Source organism: Artemia franciscana, chromosome 4 (genome assembly GCF_032884065.1).
Source record: "Artemia franciscana chromosome 4, ASM3288406v1, whole genome shotgun sequence".
NCBI lineage: Eukaryota > Metazoa > Arthropoda > Branchiopoda > Anostraca > Artemiidae > Artemia > Artemia franciscana.
The window spans coordinates 58,128,830-58,145,588 of record NC_088866.1 but is presented as its reverse complement, the minus strand read 5'-3'; the positions used below and the strand labels follow the sequence as shown (position 1 = coordinate 58,145,588).

The window sequence follows — 16,759 nt, the reverse complement described above, 5'->3', positions numbered from 1 at the left end:
ATTAAAAAGTTATGCAGGGAACTAGCACCCCCTCCCTGAAACCCTCTTTTCCGCAAACGCATCCGATCGAAATTTTGATGTAGCCATTTTGTTCACAATAGTCCAAACAATGCCTTCATTTTAGAGACAACCCCCCAGGGGCAACGTTTGAACGGTATATAAAGGGGCATATAAGGTTTTTAAGAAATGGGCAGACGTATAAACTTTGGATTGAATGGGGGCTCAGCCAGAAGTTGTATTTCCCTTTTTAAGAGTCAAAAGTGAATGGAGGGCAACCAGCCCTTCCCCCACAAGTATATCATTCCCAAAAACACATTTGATTAAAATTTTATGAGAACTATTCTGTCCAGCATTGTTAGAACGTACAGTAACTATGTCTTTGGGGATGTCAATTCAATACAGTCCTCAGGGCAAGGGCTTTAAGTTAGGCAATTCGTTCATTGTTGACATATATTATATGTTATTGAGAAATGCATGCATGTTTGAACTTAACTGTCTAAAAAGGAAAAAGAGCATTCGGGTGAGCTATTCAGAGAATGACGAGGGGAATGTTGAACTAAATATAAAAAAATTGTATACGGATTGTCTGATTGGATACGTGAATTGGATACGGAGTGTATACGGATTGTCAAACGAGCGTAACTCAGAAATGAGTATATTAAATTATATATTATTAAATGGTATATATTAAATGGGTATATTCATTTGGAATTTTCAGGAAATGATAGGGGAAATAATGATAAAGGAAATATTTGCACACTACCGCCACTACCACTACTGCTGCTAAACTAGTCCATTTATAATATTAAGGGAAATTTGAACTAAACCAAAAGACGCTATGTCCGTGTACATCGTCAAAGAACGAATCTCAAGAATTGATTAGGGTATTAAGTTGGAACTTTCAGAGAATGCTAAAAGGAGAAGATAATCTGACCAAAAGGATATGTGTGCACGCTACTAGTAATACTACTATCACTGCTAAATGTACTGCTGCTACTATTACTTCAACTACTACTTCTATTGCAACTATTTGTGAAAGCAATACGCTAATACTACTGCTGTTACTTGTACTACTAGTACTATTATTAATGCTACTACTAGTAATACCAATACTACTACTGTGCCTACTAACTACGCCTAAGGGTATTTAGGTGAAATTTTTAAGGAGTTCTGAGAAGGGCAGGTCAACTTAATCATAACACGCTGTCTGTATGTAGATTGTCAAAAGGGCGTAACAGCAATATCTTAGGAACAGATTGGTATGTTAAGTTGAAACTAACAGGGATTGGTGTGGGGGATGCTGAACCAAACAAAAGAAAATATTTGAATCCTAATGCTACTTACAACTGACTATTATTATTACTTCTGCTACCACTACTGTCACTAAATTAAGGCTACTACTATTGATTCTACTGCTACAACTGCTACTGCTGCTACTAAAAATAAGAGTATTAAGGCGAAAAACTTTGGAAATATTGAAACTGTATGGAACTAAATCAAAACACACTTTGTCAAAAGGAAAAACAAAAAACAAAACAAAAACAAAAACAAAAAAAACAAAACAAACAAAGGAAAAACAAAGGAAAAATAAAAAGAAAAAACAGATTGTCAAAAGGACGAATCAGAAATGCGTCAGTTGATGGTATCAAGTTTAAACCTTCAGCGTGTGTTGTAGGGGATTTTTAAGAAATCAAAGGGGATAGATTCATCCTGCTACTAATGTTACTATTACTATTGAGACTACGCAAAACAAGAGTATTTCAAGTATTTCAAATAGTTTTCAAGGAGTACGTAGGCAGATGTCAAAATACATCGAAAAGTTCTAGTGCCCTATTTAAAAGTCAACAGAGATTGGAGGGCAAGTCTCCCTCCTTCGAAGCTCATTCATTTTTCAAACAAAAACAATCAAAATTTTAAGACATTCATTTTGTTCAGCATAGTAGAACGGTCCAGTAGCTACATCTCTAGGGATATTGGGTATGTCAACCCCCCCCCCAATTATCTAATTTTACCAATTATGCTTTGAAACCAAATATTGCTTTAAAACTAAACCAAAAGGCATGTATGGTTGCCAATAAGATGCATCAGCAATATATCGAGAACGACTGGGGGTGTTAAGTTGAAACTTTCGGGGCTAATACTATTCTAATTCTGCTCTTACAATTTAAATAAATCAAAAAAGTGTAAGTGCATCCAGGTTGTCAAAGAGCAGAGCTAAAATTTGTTGGGAATGATGTTTTGTTTTTTAGGTTAACTTGAGAAGACATAAATTAAATAAAAAACACTATTTGTGTCAGGATCAAACATTGGTGAAAAAAGTTCTCCAACATAGAAATAGCAAGCCACACAATGAATTCTTATAGAAAAAAACGGAAAGATATAAAAATAAATGCTTTTTCAATATAATACTTTCTCAAGACCAGAGCATAATTTGCACTTTACTGAAAACAGGTGGCATCAGGGTTGTCAGCCCTACTAATGTTAATTCTGCTTGTTTTGAGTTTGGCTTGGTTATTTATTGTAATTTCTGTTCGTTTTGGCTTTTATTTATTTATTTATGTTGACTTGTGGTAGTGTTATGCTTGGAAGATTATTTGACTTTATTTCTGCTCATTTTTGGTTTGATTAAGCTCTTTACTTTTCTTTGAAAAACTTGTTTTGTGGAAAAATTTAATTAAATTAATTAACAACAAAAGATGTTTTTAGCAATCAATTATAACTTACAAGCAGGGGTTTAAGCAGGGCAGGGGGTTCAGGAACCAGACCTTGCTAAACAATAAATTTACGTGAATGTCAGCGCAAATCTCACTGTAATATAATATTTATCATTGTGTATCCCAATTTTTTGTCCTCCCCCCTCCCCGCGCCAAATGAAAAAGACATCCTATGTAAATGGCTGAATACAGGCAATTACGGAATAAAATTTAAGAACAGAAAACAATGGAATAAAATAAATACAACTTCTGAAAATAGCTGGGGTTTATTAACAAGTAGGGTATTTTCAATTTGGGAGAAGGGTATTAGAAGATGAACCTCAGGCTTCTTTGCGCCAGTATGAGTTGTTATTCTAGTACACTGGTGGTGGAAGCAATTAGCGCGGATCTTATACCCCAGTTTTCAGACCTTTTGATCATAATCAGTGAGATAGCTATCTCAAAATTGGGCTCTGTTGCCACTGATAGCTACAGTAATGTCCACAGAAAAATTGCATATGAAAGAGATGTTCATCCTTGGATCACATTTGGCCCATGAAAAGGACTTTGAACAGTGGCCTGGGGGCAATTGCCACCACCCCTTAGCAAATTACGTCCCTATATGCAACCCTCTAATTTAAGACGTTAAGTAATAAAAGAAATTACTACCTTGTCCAATCAGTTTTCTATTTGAATAAAGCCCAACTTGAAATACACCTAATATTGTGTTTCCTCCAGTTTGTCTCATCAGTCTTGACTCAGGTAAGGCTCTCTTCTGAGATTCCAATTCCTCGCAAACAATCCCCATTGGATTCTTTGGATTCCATATTTCATATATATCCTTATGAGCAATTTGTACGATTAGGAGATCAACCACGAATTGTCGGGCTTTTTCTATCCCACTGGATTCTTCTAAGGCAAATACAATAGCTTTGAAAGTGTTTGCCAGTAGCTCCTCGCTGGGGGGATATTCCTGAAACATTAAATAATTACAAGAATAAATCATAAAGAAACTCCACAGGCCTTGGTGGCACATAGGGTGTCAAATCGGCGTTTCAATTGCTGGGTCTACAGGGGTCCTACAGGGACAAGAAGCAAGTGTATTGCCCAACCAGAGCCGTTCCTAGGGTTGGTGGTACCAGAGGCAACATTAATTACAACACCACCTTCAGACTCAAATATAGGCAAAGTAAAGTAAAATCAAAGTGAAAAATTGCATCAAAGTGGGCGATTCCCAAGCCGCGGCACCTCCAATCTACGGCACCCAGAGCAACTGCCCCGTAACCTTCCAGAAAGTCACTTACATTTGCCAGTGACAGTTCTATTTGCTTCAAGCTTATTTCAGATGCGTAGTGTCGGGAGATAGTTTTAGAAACCTCTTCTCAATTAGGCACGTAAGCAAGAACTTGTTTGTAGTGTGTGGGGGAGGGGGATAAAATATGCAGTCCATAAAAAAGTAAAAGAAACGCTAAAAAGAATCAGAATTTACAGAATTGGGTGAGGGGAAGGGTCACAAAAACAACAGTCCTTCTGTATTTGTGTTTAGTTTCAGCAATATTTAAAGCTTTCTGACGTTTTCATACAACCGAGAAATTTCTCACATTCTGTTCATTCGAAATCTAAGCTATTCTTACTCCATTATAAGGGTAAAATCCAATTAAAAAAAGAAGACTACGCACTGCGCAAAATATTCATAAAACAAGAGCTAAGAGCTCATATGGCAATTTTGACGAGGCCGGAAGAGCCAAGAGCTCATATGGTATGAGCTCTAGCAAAATTCTAAGAATCAATAGGTTGCTTTAAAAAGAAAATCAGAGGCTAATGCCGGTCGGGATTTAAAATAAGAGCTCTGAGTGACGAGGTCCTTCTAAATATCAAAATTCACTAAGATCCGATCACCCACTCGCAAGTTAAAAATACCTCAATTTTTTAATTTTTCCTCACCCTTCAGCCCCCCAGATGTCCGAATCGGGGAAAACGACTTTATCAAGTCAATTTGTGCAGCTCCCTGACACGCCTACCAATTTTCATCGTCCTAGCACGTCCAGAAGCACCAAACTCGCCAAAGCACTGAACCCCACCATCTAACTCCCCCAAAGAGAGCGGATCCAGTCCGGTTACGTCAGTCACGTATCTACGACATTTATAAGCATTTTCCAAGATTTCGGATTTGCCCCTCCAGCTCCCCCCAATGTCAACAGATCTGGTCGAGATTTGAAACAAGATATCTGAGATAAGACTTCCTTCTAAATATCAAATTTCATTAAGATCCGGTCACCCGTTCTTAAGTTAAAAATACCTCAATTTTTCGAACTTTTCCAAACTAACAACCCACAGGTCCCCCAAAGAGAATGAATCGGTAACAATTATCTCAATCTCGTATCTATAACTTGTGCTTATTCTTCCCATTAAGTTTCATCCCTATATCTCCACTCTAAGCGTTTTCCCAGATTTCCGGTTTTCAAGATTTCTGTTTCCACCCTCCAACACTCCATGTCCCCGGATCAAATTGAAAATGGGGCATCTGAGACATAAGATTCTTCTATATATCAAGTTTCATTGAGATCCGATCACTCGTTCGTAAGATACCTCGATTTCACGTATTTCAAGAATTCCGGCAATGTCACCGGATCTGGTCGGGATTTAAAATGAGAGTTTTAAAGCATAAGATCCTTCTAGATATCAAATTTCATTAAGATCCGATCACCCATTCGTAATTTACAAATACCTCATTTTTCTAATTTTTCCGAATAGCCCCCTCCCCCCCCCCCCCGACTCCACCAAAGATAGCGGATCCAGTCCAGTTATGTCAGTCACCTATCTTGGACTTGTGTTTATTCTTTCCATCAAGTTTCATCCTGATCTCTCCGCTTGAAGCGTTTTCCAAGATTTTCGGTCCCCCCCCCCTAATGACATTGGACCTGGTCGGGATAAAAATAAGAGATCTGGGTTTCGAGGTCCTTCTAAATATGGAATTTCATTAAGATACGATCACTCTTTCGCAAGTTAAAAATACCTCATTTTTTCTAATTTTTTAGAATCAATCCCACCAACTCCCCCAAAGAGAGCAGATCCGTTCCGGTTATGTCTATCCCATATCTAGTAATTGTGCTTATTTTTCCACCAAGTTTCATCCCGATCCCTCCAGTCTAAGCATTTTCCAAGAGTTTAGGTTCCGCCCCCCAAAACATCCCCTTCACCGGATAAAGTTGAAATTTAATATAAGAGCTCTGAGACGTTATATCTTTCCAAACATCAAATTTCATTAAGATACGATCACTCCTTCGTGAGTCAAAAATACCTCCTTTTCCAAAATTTTCAGAATTAACCTTCCCCCTCCACTCCTCCAAAAAGAGCGGATCCATCCCGGTTATGTCAATCACGAATCTAGGACTTGTGCTTATTTTTCCCACCAAGTTTCATTCCGAACCCTCCACTCTAAGCGTTTTCCAAGATTTTAGGTCCTTCATATTTCCTTAAGATTCGATCACTCCTTCGTAAGTTAAAAATACCCCATTTTTCTAATTTGTTCAGAATTAAACCCCCCCCCAATTTCCCCAAATAGAGCGGATCCGTTCCAGTTAGGTCAATCACGTATCTAGGACTTGTGCTTATTTTTCCTACCAAGTTTCATCCCGATCCCTCCACTCTAAGCGTTTTCCAAGATTTTAGCCCCCCCTCAATTCCTGTGACCGAATCCAGTCGGAATTTAAAATAAGAGCTCTGAGACACGATATCCTTCCAAACTTCAAATTTCATTAAGATTCGATCACTCCTTCGTAAGTTATAAATACCTAATTTTTTCTAATTTTTCAGAATTAACACACCCTCCCCCAACTCCCCCAAACAGAGCAGATCCGTTCCGGTTATGTCAATAACGTATCTAGGACCTTTGCTTATTTTTCCCATCAAGTTTCATCCCTGTCCCTCCACTCTAAGCGTTTTCCAAGATTTTAGGTTCCCCTCCAACTCCCCCCAATGTCACCGGATGTGGTCGGGATTGAAAACAAGAGCTCTCAGACACGATATCCTTCCAAACATCAAGTTTCATTAAGATCCAATCACTCGTTCGTAAGTTAAAAATACTTCTTTTTTTCTGTTTTTTCCGAATTAACCGGCCCCACTCCCCCCCCAGATAGCCAAAAAGAGAAAACGACTGCTTCTTATTTTATTTGGTCCGGTCTCTGATACACATGCCAAGTTTCATCGTCCTAGCTTGCCTGGAAGTGCCTGAAGTAGCAAAACCGGGACAGAGAGACAGACCGACAGACAGAAAGACCGACAGAATTTGCGATCGCTATATGTCACTTAGTTAATACCAAATGCCATAAAAAGAATTAAATACTTACCCACAACCCGGGAACGGTAAATCAATAGGTGTTATCTAACATTTTTGTCAAACTCAGACTTGCAACTTAATCAAATAGAAACCAGTTCCATTAACTAATCCAACCGTGCTCTTCTATCAAATTTGTCTCACAAGTTACGTTTGCAAAATAAGTTTTAGCAATCTAGAAATACTTAAGAAATGGAGCTCTTGGTATCAAGATCGCTTTTATCATACCTTAAATGCCTACAATACATCCCTGGTATTAACAACTGATAATAATGATACTCATTTTACCCGTAAGGAGTATTTATTATTATTATTATTGTTTTATTTTTTAGCGTTTCGCTCTCCTGTAGAATATCTCAATTTTTTTTACTCCCTACGAAACATGCCACTTCACGCTGTACTACGCATAAAAGCACAGGACGCTTATATTATTGGATTCAGTTTCTGTCGGTCTGTCGATTTGTCTGTCTGTCTGTTCCGGTTTTGGTAGTTTCGGCACTTCCAGATAAGCTAGGACGATGAAATTTGGCAGCCGTATCAGGGAACAAACCAGATTAAATTAGAATGGTCATTTCCCCGATTCAACCACCTGGGGGGGGGGAGTGGGGGACAGTTAATTCGGAAAAACTAGAAAAATAAGGTATTTTTACTTACGAATGGGTGATAGGATCTTAATGAAATTTGATATTTATAAGGACATCATGTCTCAGAGCTCTTATTTTAAATCCTGACCGGATCCGGTGACATTGGGAGGAGTTGAAGGGGGAAACCTGAAATCTTGGAAAACGCTTAGAGTGGAGGGATCAGGATGAAACTTGACGGGAAAATAAGCACAAGTCTTAGATAAGTGATTGAAATAGCTAGACCAGATTAGCTCTCTTTGGGAGAGTTGGGAGGGGGTAATTCAGAAAAATAGAAAAAATGAGGTATTTTTAACTTAGGAACAGGTGATCAGATCTTAATGAACTTTGATATTTCGAAGGGTCTTTTGCTTCAGAGCTCTTATTTAAAATCCCGATCTGAACGGAACTTAATGAAACTCGATATATAGAAAGACTTATTCCATAAATGTTCCATTTTTAATTTGAATCGCATCCAGGGATATAGAGGGGTGGAGGGAGGAAACAGAAATCTTAGAAACCACTTAGAGTGGAGATATCGAAATGAAACTTGATGGAAAGAATAAGCATATGTTCTAGATACGTTATTGAAATAACTCGACCATATCCGCTCTCTTTGAGGGAGGGGGGGGGGGGTTCCAGTGCGTTGCGAATTCGGTGCTTCTGGACGTGCTAGGACGATGAAAACTGGTAGGCGTGCCAGGTCCCTGCACAAACTGACTTGATAACAGTTGTGTCCCAGATCCGACCATCTGGGAGGCTCGAGGGAATTGAACAATTGAAAAAAGAGGTATTTTTAATTTAAGAATGTGTGATCAGATCTGAATGAAATCTGATATTTAGAAGGACCTCGTGTCTCAGAGCTCCTATTTAAATCCCAACCGTATCCAGTGATATTAGGGGGAGTTGGAAGGGGAAACGGGAAATCTTGGAAAACACTTAGAGTGGAGATATCGAGATAGAACTTGGTAGGAAGAATAAGCACAAGTCCTAAAGACATGAATGATATAACTGGACTGAATCCGCTCTCTTTGGGGGAGTGTTAATTGGGAAAAATTAGAAAAACTGAGGTATTTTTAACTTACGAACGGGTGACCAGATCTTGGTAAAATTTGATATTTAGAAGGACTCTGTGTCTCAGATCTCTTATTTTAAATCCCAACCAGATTAAGAAAATGTCATAGATACATGACTGACGTGACCGGACTGGATCAGCTCTCTTTGAAGGAGTTAGGGGGTCCATTGCTTTGATGAGTTCGGTGCTTCTGGACGTGCTAGGACGATGAAAATTGGTAGGCGTGTGAGGGACCTGCACAAATTGACTTGATAAAGTCGTTTTCCTCGATTGGACCATCAGGGGAGCTGAAGGGAGAGGAAAAATTAGAAAAAATGAGGTATTTTAACGTATGAATGGGTGATCGGACCTTAATGAATTTTGATATTTAGAAGGACCTCGTGTCTCAGAGCTCATATTTTAAATCCTGACCGTTACTAAGCCTCTGATTTTCCTTTTAAAACAATCTATTGATTCTTAGAATTTTACTAGAGCTCATACCATATGAGCTCTTGGCTCTTCCGACCTCGTCACAAGTGCCATGTGAGCTCTTAGCTCTTGTTCTTAAAAAACAGTCTAAACTTTTAAACAAGATAAAACAAGAATCCTCAGATCAACCAAAAATATGAGGTTGAAGTTCAGCCTCAAAAAAGAGTTGTGTTTATGTTTTTCTTAGAGAACATTCTAAACTTGCTTTAATAAAAAGGCAAATTGGTAATTGTGCCTTATAGCCACCACAAGCAAGTTCTGTCGAGAAGTGAAATTTGGTTAATGCTATTGAAATAAAACAAAATATGAGGAGAACATAATATTTTATCAATAAGACTATGGAAAATACAACAAAGAATTATGGAAGGGGGGCCGCCCAGACCGCATTATATTAAATACGTAACCTAAACTAACCAAAACCCAGCCGAAATACCAACTAAATATTGAATTAAAATATAGCTAAAACGTAGTTTCTCAACGAGCCGAAGCTAATACTGACTGGTATAAAGACCATGAAAACCGGTCATTGTCTCATGTTCGCGATGCAAGATCTTCAGTGTGGTGGCTATAAGACAAAAGTGCCGGCAAATTTTCCAATTTTCGCAATATTGTCTGTATGTTTTTCAATCTCAAAAAATGCAAAGCCAATTTCAAAAATGTGATTAAGTAACCTCACTTATCGGATATTGGTAAAATCGTCGTCCCGTGTAAAACTTATGAAAAATAACCCACCAACAACATGCTCAGGGTGAACAAAGATCAAACAATCAGATTGGTAACCTGAAATTACAAACTGTGACCTTGACAGTCAAAACGTGCATTATCAGTGACAGTTCGACATCCCGTAGTAAGAATTATGATTTTCAATGACAAGGCAATTATATTACTTATTTAATATTGTAATAATCCGGAAAAGTAGAAATAAAAGGTAGAAAAATGAAGATTCATTGCTTTCACTAGCGTTTCAGCGCTAGAATGGCAATTTGGGAAGATGACAAACAAAACTAACAGATGACAAAAGATGACAAGACAGAATAAATTATCTAACCCCAATTATATGCTTTCACTTTTAACTTAGGAAATGACACTCTTCCGAATGAATGGCTAAAATTAAAAATGAAATTTTTATGAAATTTCATTGATGAATAAATTAATCAATTTATTGATTAATATTGATTTATTGATCAATATTTGTTAATTTATTAAGTAATTTTAATATGATTTATTAATTTATTGATTTATTAAGATTTATCGATTAATATTGATTTATTGATTAATATTTATTGACTAATATTGATTAATATTGATAACCGAATGGATGAATAAATTAAAAACGAAAATTCAAAAATGTATAGACTCAATAACAGTCAAGAACCGAAAGCAATCATGGATGTGGTGATGGTGACGTCAAGAGAGGCAATGCCCCATAGTATTTGGAAAATACCTTGTAATAATGTACATAACCTATGTTTTAAGTATAATCGTTAGAAGTATTCAGCTTCTTTTTCACTTTATTTTAAAAAATCGATAAAACATCCCCTCCCCTAACACTCAGGAATTGAGCCACTCTGTAGCTATTTATTCTGTCGGAAAGTATACTGAGGTTCTTGGCGATAACGGTGTAAATAACTTCGAAGACCACACTGCCTTTCCATGATGAAAGTATAACAGTTCAAAATAGGGATGAAACCTTTTAATCGATAGTGAACAGATGTAAAAATTTTAACTGGATATTTCGAGCACATGTACAGTGTTCATCATCAGTAGTAAAACTAAAAGACATCAATAAAAACAAACAAAATTTATACCTAATAAACTAATTACATATAGTTTATTGCTCTTATTTTTTTCAGTGCAACAGCGGAAGCAAATCTCTTTGACCTTTTCTGTTCCGGTTAATTAGATTTATCTGACATATCAGGTGGATAGAGGTCATAGCTCTTAGGTGAGATGAGATTTACTTTATTTGATCTCGGTAAATTATCATAAATTGAATTCAATCCAAATTCGCCTGTATCTCTGTTTATGGACTTATTCTTGAATATATTTTTTTTTTAATTTCGATTGTTTCCTTGAAAATTTGCTTTAAACCTTGATCCTTAGAAATCAAAGAAACATTTTCAAACAAAATAAAAAAAATTGGGTAATTATAAATAAGTTCAGTTACAGCCGACGTGAAATCTTCAGAAAAAATGTATTTGATGTAATAAATTTTACTGTAACTTAATGTTAAAAGATTGAATCATTCCAATTCAATAGATCCAGGAATGCATTTCTCATTTAATCATCATTTGATCTACAGATGTACCACCCTCCTTAACCTTGAACTGCTAAAGTTCCCCGTTTATTATGTCAATTCCCAGTCTTAGGTATTTTCATTTGGATACAACAATACTGCTTAGTGAGCTTCCTCCTCCCCCACCGTAGAGAATCAATTTTTGAAAATGTGCCTTTCTATCTTTTATAGATTATTTTAGAAGTAGGACTTTACAGCTAAAAATAAACTATTAAAGGAAAAAAATGCAGATTCATGGCTTTCACTAACAATAAAAAGTTTTTCAACGCTAAAAATAAAGCAATTTTCAAATTCGAAAAACAAAATGATTAAATACAATGTCTTCTGTAACGCAGGCTTTCACTTATTATTCTGAAAACAGCATTCTTCCGATTGGACAAACAAATACAAATATCAATTCAAAAAAGTGAATGTAGAACTAACACAAAAACAATTTTGCTTATCGTCTTTGCTAGCGTAATATTAGCATGTTGATTTATTTTTTCTTTTTTTTCACATACTGGTCATACAGGGGGGCTAATTAACCAAAGGTGCCAATTCATGAAAATGTAGGAGGGGAGAGTAGACACAAGGCTTTTTTAGAATTTTTTTCTGATGAAGATACAAACACGGTATTTTTGACATGTAAAAACGCCAAAGTTTGACTCTCTCAACTATACTTTTTAAACAGTAAAAAGATGTAAATAAAAAGAGCGGGGCGTTGAGGAGGGAACAGCTCCTTTTAAATACGGAGAAATTTCTGTTCGTTTTAAGTTTTAATGTCGCTCCTTACTTTCAGTCAAAAAACTTTTTTTTAAATTACGTTTTTGAATTAATACATGTTTTGATTTTGGCTCTCCGCACAAGAATAATTAAAACAAAATTTACATATTAACTTTTTTTTGGCTAAATAGGTTTCTCATAGTTTTGATCGGACGATTTTGAGAAAAAAAAGGAGCGGATAAGGAGGCCTAGTTACCCTCCAGGTTTTTGGTTACTTAAAAAGCAAATAGAACTTTAAATTTTCTACGAACATTTTAATAGTAAAAATAACTTACCAATTAACTTACGTGACGAAGTTCTATATTCGTATGTTTTATTATGTATATAAGGTGAATGAAACCTGAATCGCAAATGCCGTAGAATAAATAGTTGAAATTACTAAAAATACTTTAGAGTAAAGAGCGAAGCATTAAGAGGAGGTGAACCCCTCATGTGCGTAATTATTTCTGTTCGTTTTATGTTTTAATGTTGCTGCTTACTTTCAGTTGAAAAAACATTTTCATATTTTTTTTCAAGTGTTTTTTTTTAAATAATGCTAGAAGATCCTGTGCCCTCTTAATGAAAAATCTCTTCCCCCTTGACAAATTCCTCCGTGGAAGGATACCCCCTCGTAATATCCTCTCCTCAACCCCCCAGCCAACAGATCCCCGTAAAAACGTCTGTACACTTCCCAATAACCATTACCATATGTAAACACTGGTCAAAGTTTGTGACTTGAAGTCCCACCCCTGGGGACTGTGGGTTAGTCGTCCCCAAAGATATAGTTATTAGGTTTTTTTTACTACGCCGGTTAAAACGGCTATCTCAGAATTTCATTCCGGTGACTTTGGGGAAAATGAACGTGGCAGGGGGTCTAGGTACCCTCCAATTTTTCAGGTCACATAAAAAGGGCACTAGAACATTTAATTTCCGTTATAACGAGCCCTCTCCCGATATTCTAGGACTAATGAGTCGTTATGATCACCTCTGAAAAAAACCCGGCAAAAATACAAAATTCCACGTTTTCGTAGATAGGAGCTTGAAACTTCTACATTAGGGTTGTCTGATATGCTAAATCTGGTGATTTGATTTTTGTTAAGATTCTATGAATTTAGGGGATGTTTCCCCCTATTTTCTTAAATAAGGCAAATTTCCTCAGGCTCGTAACTTTTGATGGGTAAGATCAAACTTGATTAAACTTATATATTTAAAATCAGCATTAAAATGCAATTCTTTTGATGTAACTATTGGTATCAAAAATCTGTTTTTTAAAGTTTCAGTTACTATTGAGTTCGTTACCACAAACAGTTCGTTACCACGAACTGTCTGATCGTCAAAATCACAATGGTTTTGAGATAAAACAAACATTACTTTTGATATCATGATGACAAGAAAAAAGAAACTCTTCCCTCATTAAAGTTACACCAAGCCTATGTCTCCAAGAGGCAAAATTAGAATCCTAGTTCAAACATCTTACAAAGTTTTGCTGAGATCTAACTATCTATTCTATTAGTTGTCCAGAAAACCTACAGATAAATTTCCTGTAATTTTTTTTTTAGATACTAGTCAAAATGTCTATTGAGCTCATTCGCTGACAGAAAAGGTTTACCAGTCTTAGAGCCAAATCAAAAATCATTAACAGTTGCTGGAGTCTTCTTAACATTAAATATAAAAAAAACAAACAATTTTTTAACTGAAAGTAAGGAACGACATTAAAACTGAAAACGAACAGAAATTATTCCGTATATGAAAGAAGCTGCCCCCCCTCAACACCCCGCTCTTTACGCTAAAGTCTGACTTTTTGTCACAACTATGCTTAAAAAAATAAATACTTTAGCGCAAAGAGCGGGGCGTTGAGGAGGGGACAGTCTCTTTCACATACGGAATAATTTCTGTTCGTTCTCAGTTTTAATGTGGCTCTTTACTTTCAGTTAACAAATTTCTGTTTTTTATATTTAATTTCTGAACGTTTTGTATTAATGCAGGTTTTGAATTTAGCTCACCGTGCATGAATAATTAAAACGAAAATACACATTAACTTTACTTTTTTGTAAATAATAATAACCTTATTACAGCTCAAATTTGATTTTTGTTTCAGTCGTTTCAAAATGAATTCTGAATCACAAATACTATTAATTAGAATAATAGCCTCTTTTTCAATTTAAAAAAGAAACTTTAGCGTAGGAGCGAGCTACTGAGGAGAGGCAACCCATCTCATAGACGTAATATTTTCTGTTCGTTTTAAGTTTTAATGTTGATTCTTACTTTCAGTTGAAAATTCCCTTCCCCCACGAGAAATTTCTCCATGGAAAGATTCTTCCGCGTAACTTAAATTAGCAATATTTGCGGAACTAGTTTTGTAAGACAAAGTAACAAAACGGCCAAAGAGGTCAAAACTATTTTTTATAAAAATGAGAGTCACAAGTTTAGTAATTCTCAAATGAATGAAAGAAAGGATTTTTAAAGGATACACACTATAATTTATGTTCGTTTAAAGTTTTAATGTTATTGCTTGCTTTCAGTTGGAAAAAACTTGTTTTTTATATATTTAATGACAACCAAAAGCCGAACACACACACTATCTTCGGTTTATTATCACATATAAATCATAGATATGAAGCTGCTTAAGGTAAAATTGACTGCTAAGATTGGCCAGAAAATAAAAAAAAAACAAATTATTGCTCATATCGGCCATTATTTTACAAAATTCAAACTTCAGCGTAAAGAGCGAGATACTCAAGAGGGGGAGAAATTCCTCATATACGTAACACGAGGGGGTTAAACCCCCTCGTCAATACCTCGCTCTTTATGCTAAGCTCAAATGTTGTTCCAATTCTTTAAGAATGACCCCTGAATCACAAAGGCCGTTTGATTAGAATAAAGAGCTTTTTTGAAATTACTAAAAATACTTCAACGTAAACAGCAAGATATTGACGAGGCGAAAACCCTTTCATAAGTATTAATTTCTGTTTGTTTTAAGTTTTAATGTTGCTCCAAACTTTCAGTTGAAAAAAGCTATTTTTAAAATGTAGTTTCTAATTTTTTTTTATAAGAATCTTCGGATATCCAGAGCACCCTTCAAAGAAATTAGCTTTCCCTATTAAAAATTCATCCATGGAAAGATCCTCCCACGTAACCCAATCCCCCCACCCACCCACCAGAAAAATCCCCCTGAAAACGTCTGTATACTTACCAATAACAAATACTATACGTAAACAATGGGCAAAGTTCATAACCTGCAGCCCTTTCTCCGGAGATTGTGGGGGATTAAGTCGTCCTTAGACATAGTTATTGGATATTTCGACTATGCTGAACAAAAAGGCTCAAAATTTTCAACCGGTGACTTTAGAAAAACATAAGCGCGGGAGGGGGCCTAATTGCTCTCCAGTTTTTTAGTCACTTAAAAAGGACACTAGAAATTTTGATTTCCTGGAACGAGCCCTCTCGCAAAATTTTTGAACCACTGGGTCGATACGATCATCCCTGGGGGAAAAACACACAAAAACAAATAAACACGCATCCGTGATCTTTCTTCTGGCAAAAAATACAAAATTCCACATTTTTGCAGAAAGCTTGAAACTTCTACAGTAGGGTTCTCTGATACGCTGTATATGATGGTGTGATTCATTAAGATTCGATGAATTTTATAGGGCGTTTCCTCCTTTTTTCGAAAATAAGGCAAATTTTCTTGGGCTCGTAAGTTTTGATGGACAAAACTTGATAAAACTTATATATTTGAAATCAGCACAAAAATCTAATTCTTTTATGTATCTATTTGTATTTCATGTGTTTTGTAAAGAATTTTAGCCTACCCCACCCTCCCATAAAATTCCCCCTCCCCAAACACAAATCTTGGATATGTCCTTGATCCGAGGTATCCTTTCTCAGCGTTGCATAGTTAACTGATTTTTGTGCCTAAAAGGGGAGCGGGGGCCATGACTTTCTCAATGCTTTTGAGTAAGTGCAAGAAACCGATTTGAAAGAATTTTTCTAACTAGAAAAATAAACAAATGAACAAACGAACTGCTAGCAGAATGTATCAGTTACAAAATAGATACTCTGAAGTTCTGATTTTTTGAATCGTATTGCGTTAATACTTTCTTGTTTATAACGAAAAGCAGTATATTGCTTACATGGGCGTGTCCAGGGTTTTTTGGAGGGTGGGGGAGAACTTCACATAAAGCGTACAAAATATATTTATATACATTTTTGTTTCTTTTTTGCTAGTCTGACAAACATTTTTGGGGAGTTCAAACCCATTAGCCCCCCCCCCCCTGGATACGGCCTTGGTTGTCTAACCTGCTTTTTGATGTGTCATCATTTTTGAGCACTGATTAAGCTAAGACATGTACATATTGGTAGTACATATTTCATAAAGTACTACTTTATGAAATATGGTTTAACCTCCTTATTGTGAATGAGGTCGATCAGGTCCTCAGTTATTTCCCAAATCATCGAACAGTTCGTGGTAACAAACTATAAGAATAGTAATAGTAAACGACACTCTAAAAAACGGAATTTTGGTACAAA

At 36.1% G+C, this 16,759-nt stretch overlaps 1 protein-coding gene across 1 annotated transcript in view; it reads right to left on the bottom strand.

Annotated features, from left to right (window-relative positions):
- LOC136026661 (large ribosomal subunit protein mL44-like) overlaps window positions 1-16,759 on the bottom strand; it is a 65,756-nt gene that overhangs the window by 23,084 nt on the left and 25,913 nt on the right. The window contains exon 4 of the mRNA XM_065703399.1: window positions 3,363-3,666. Coding sequence (XP_065559471.1) covers window positions 3,363-3,666 — 304 coding nt within the window. The remainder of the gene's footprint in view (window positions 1-3,362; window positions 3,667-16,759) is intronic.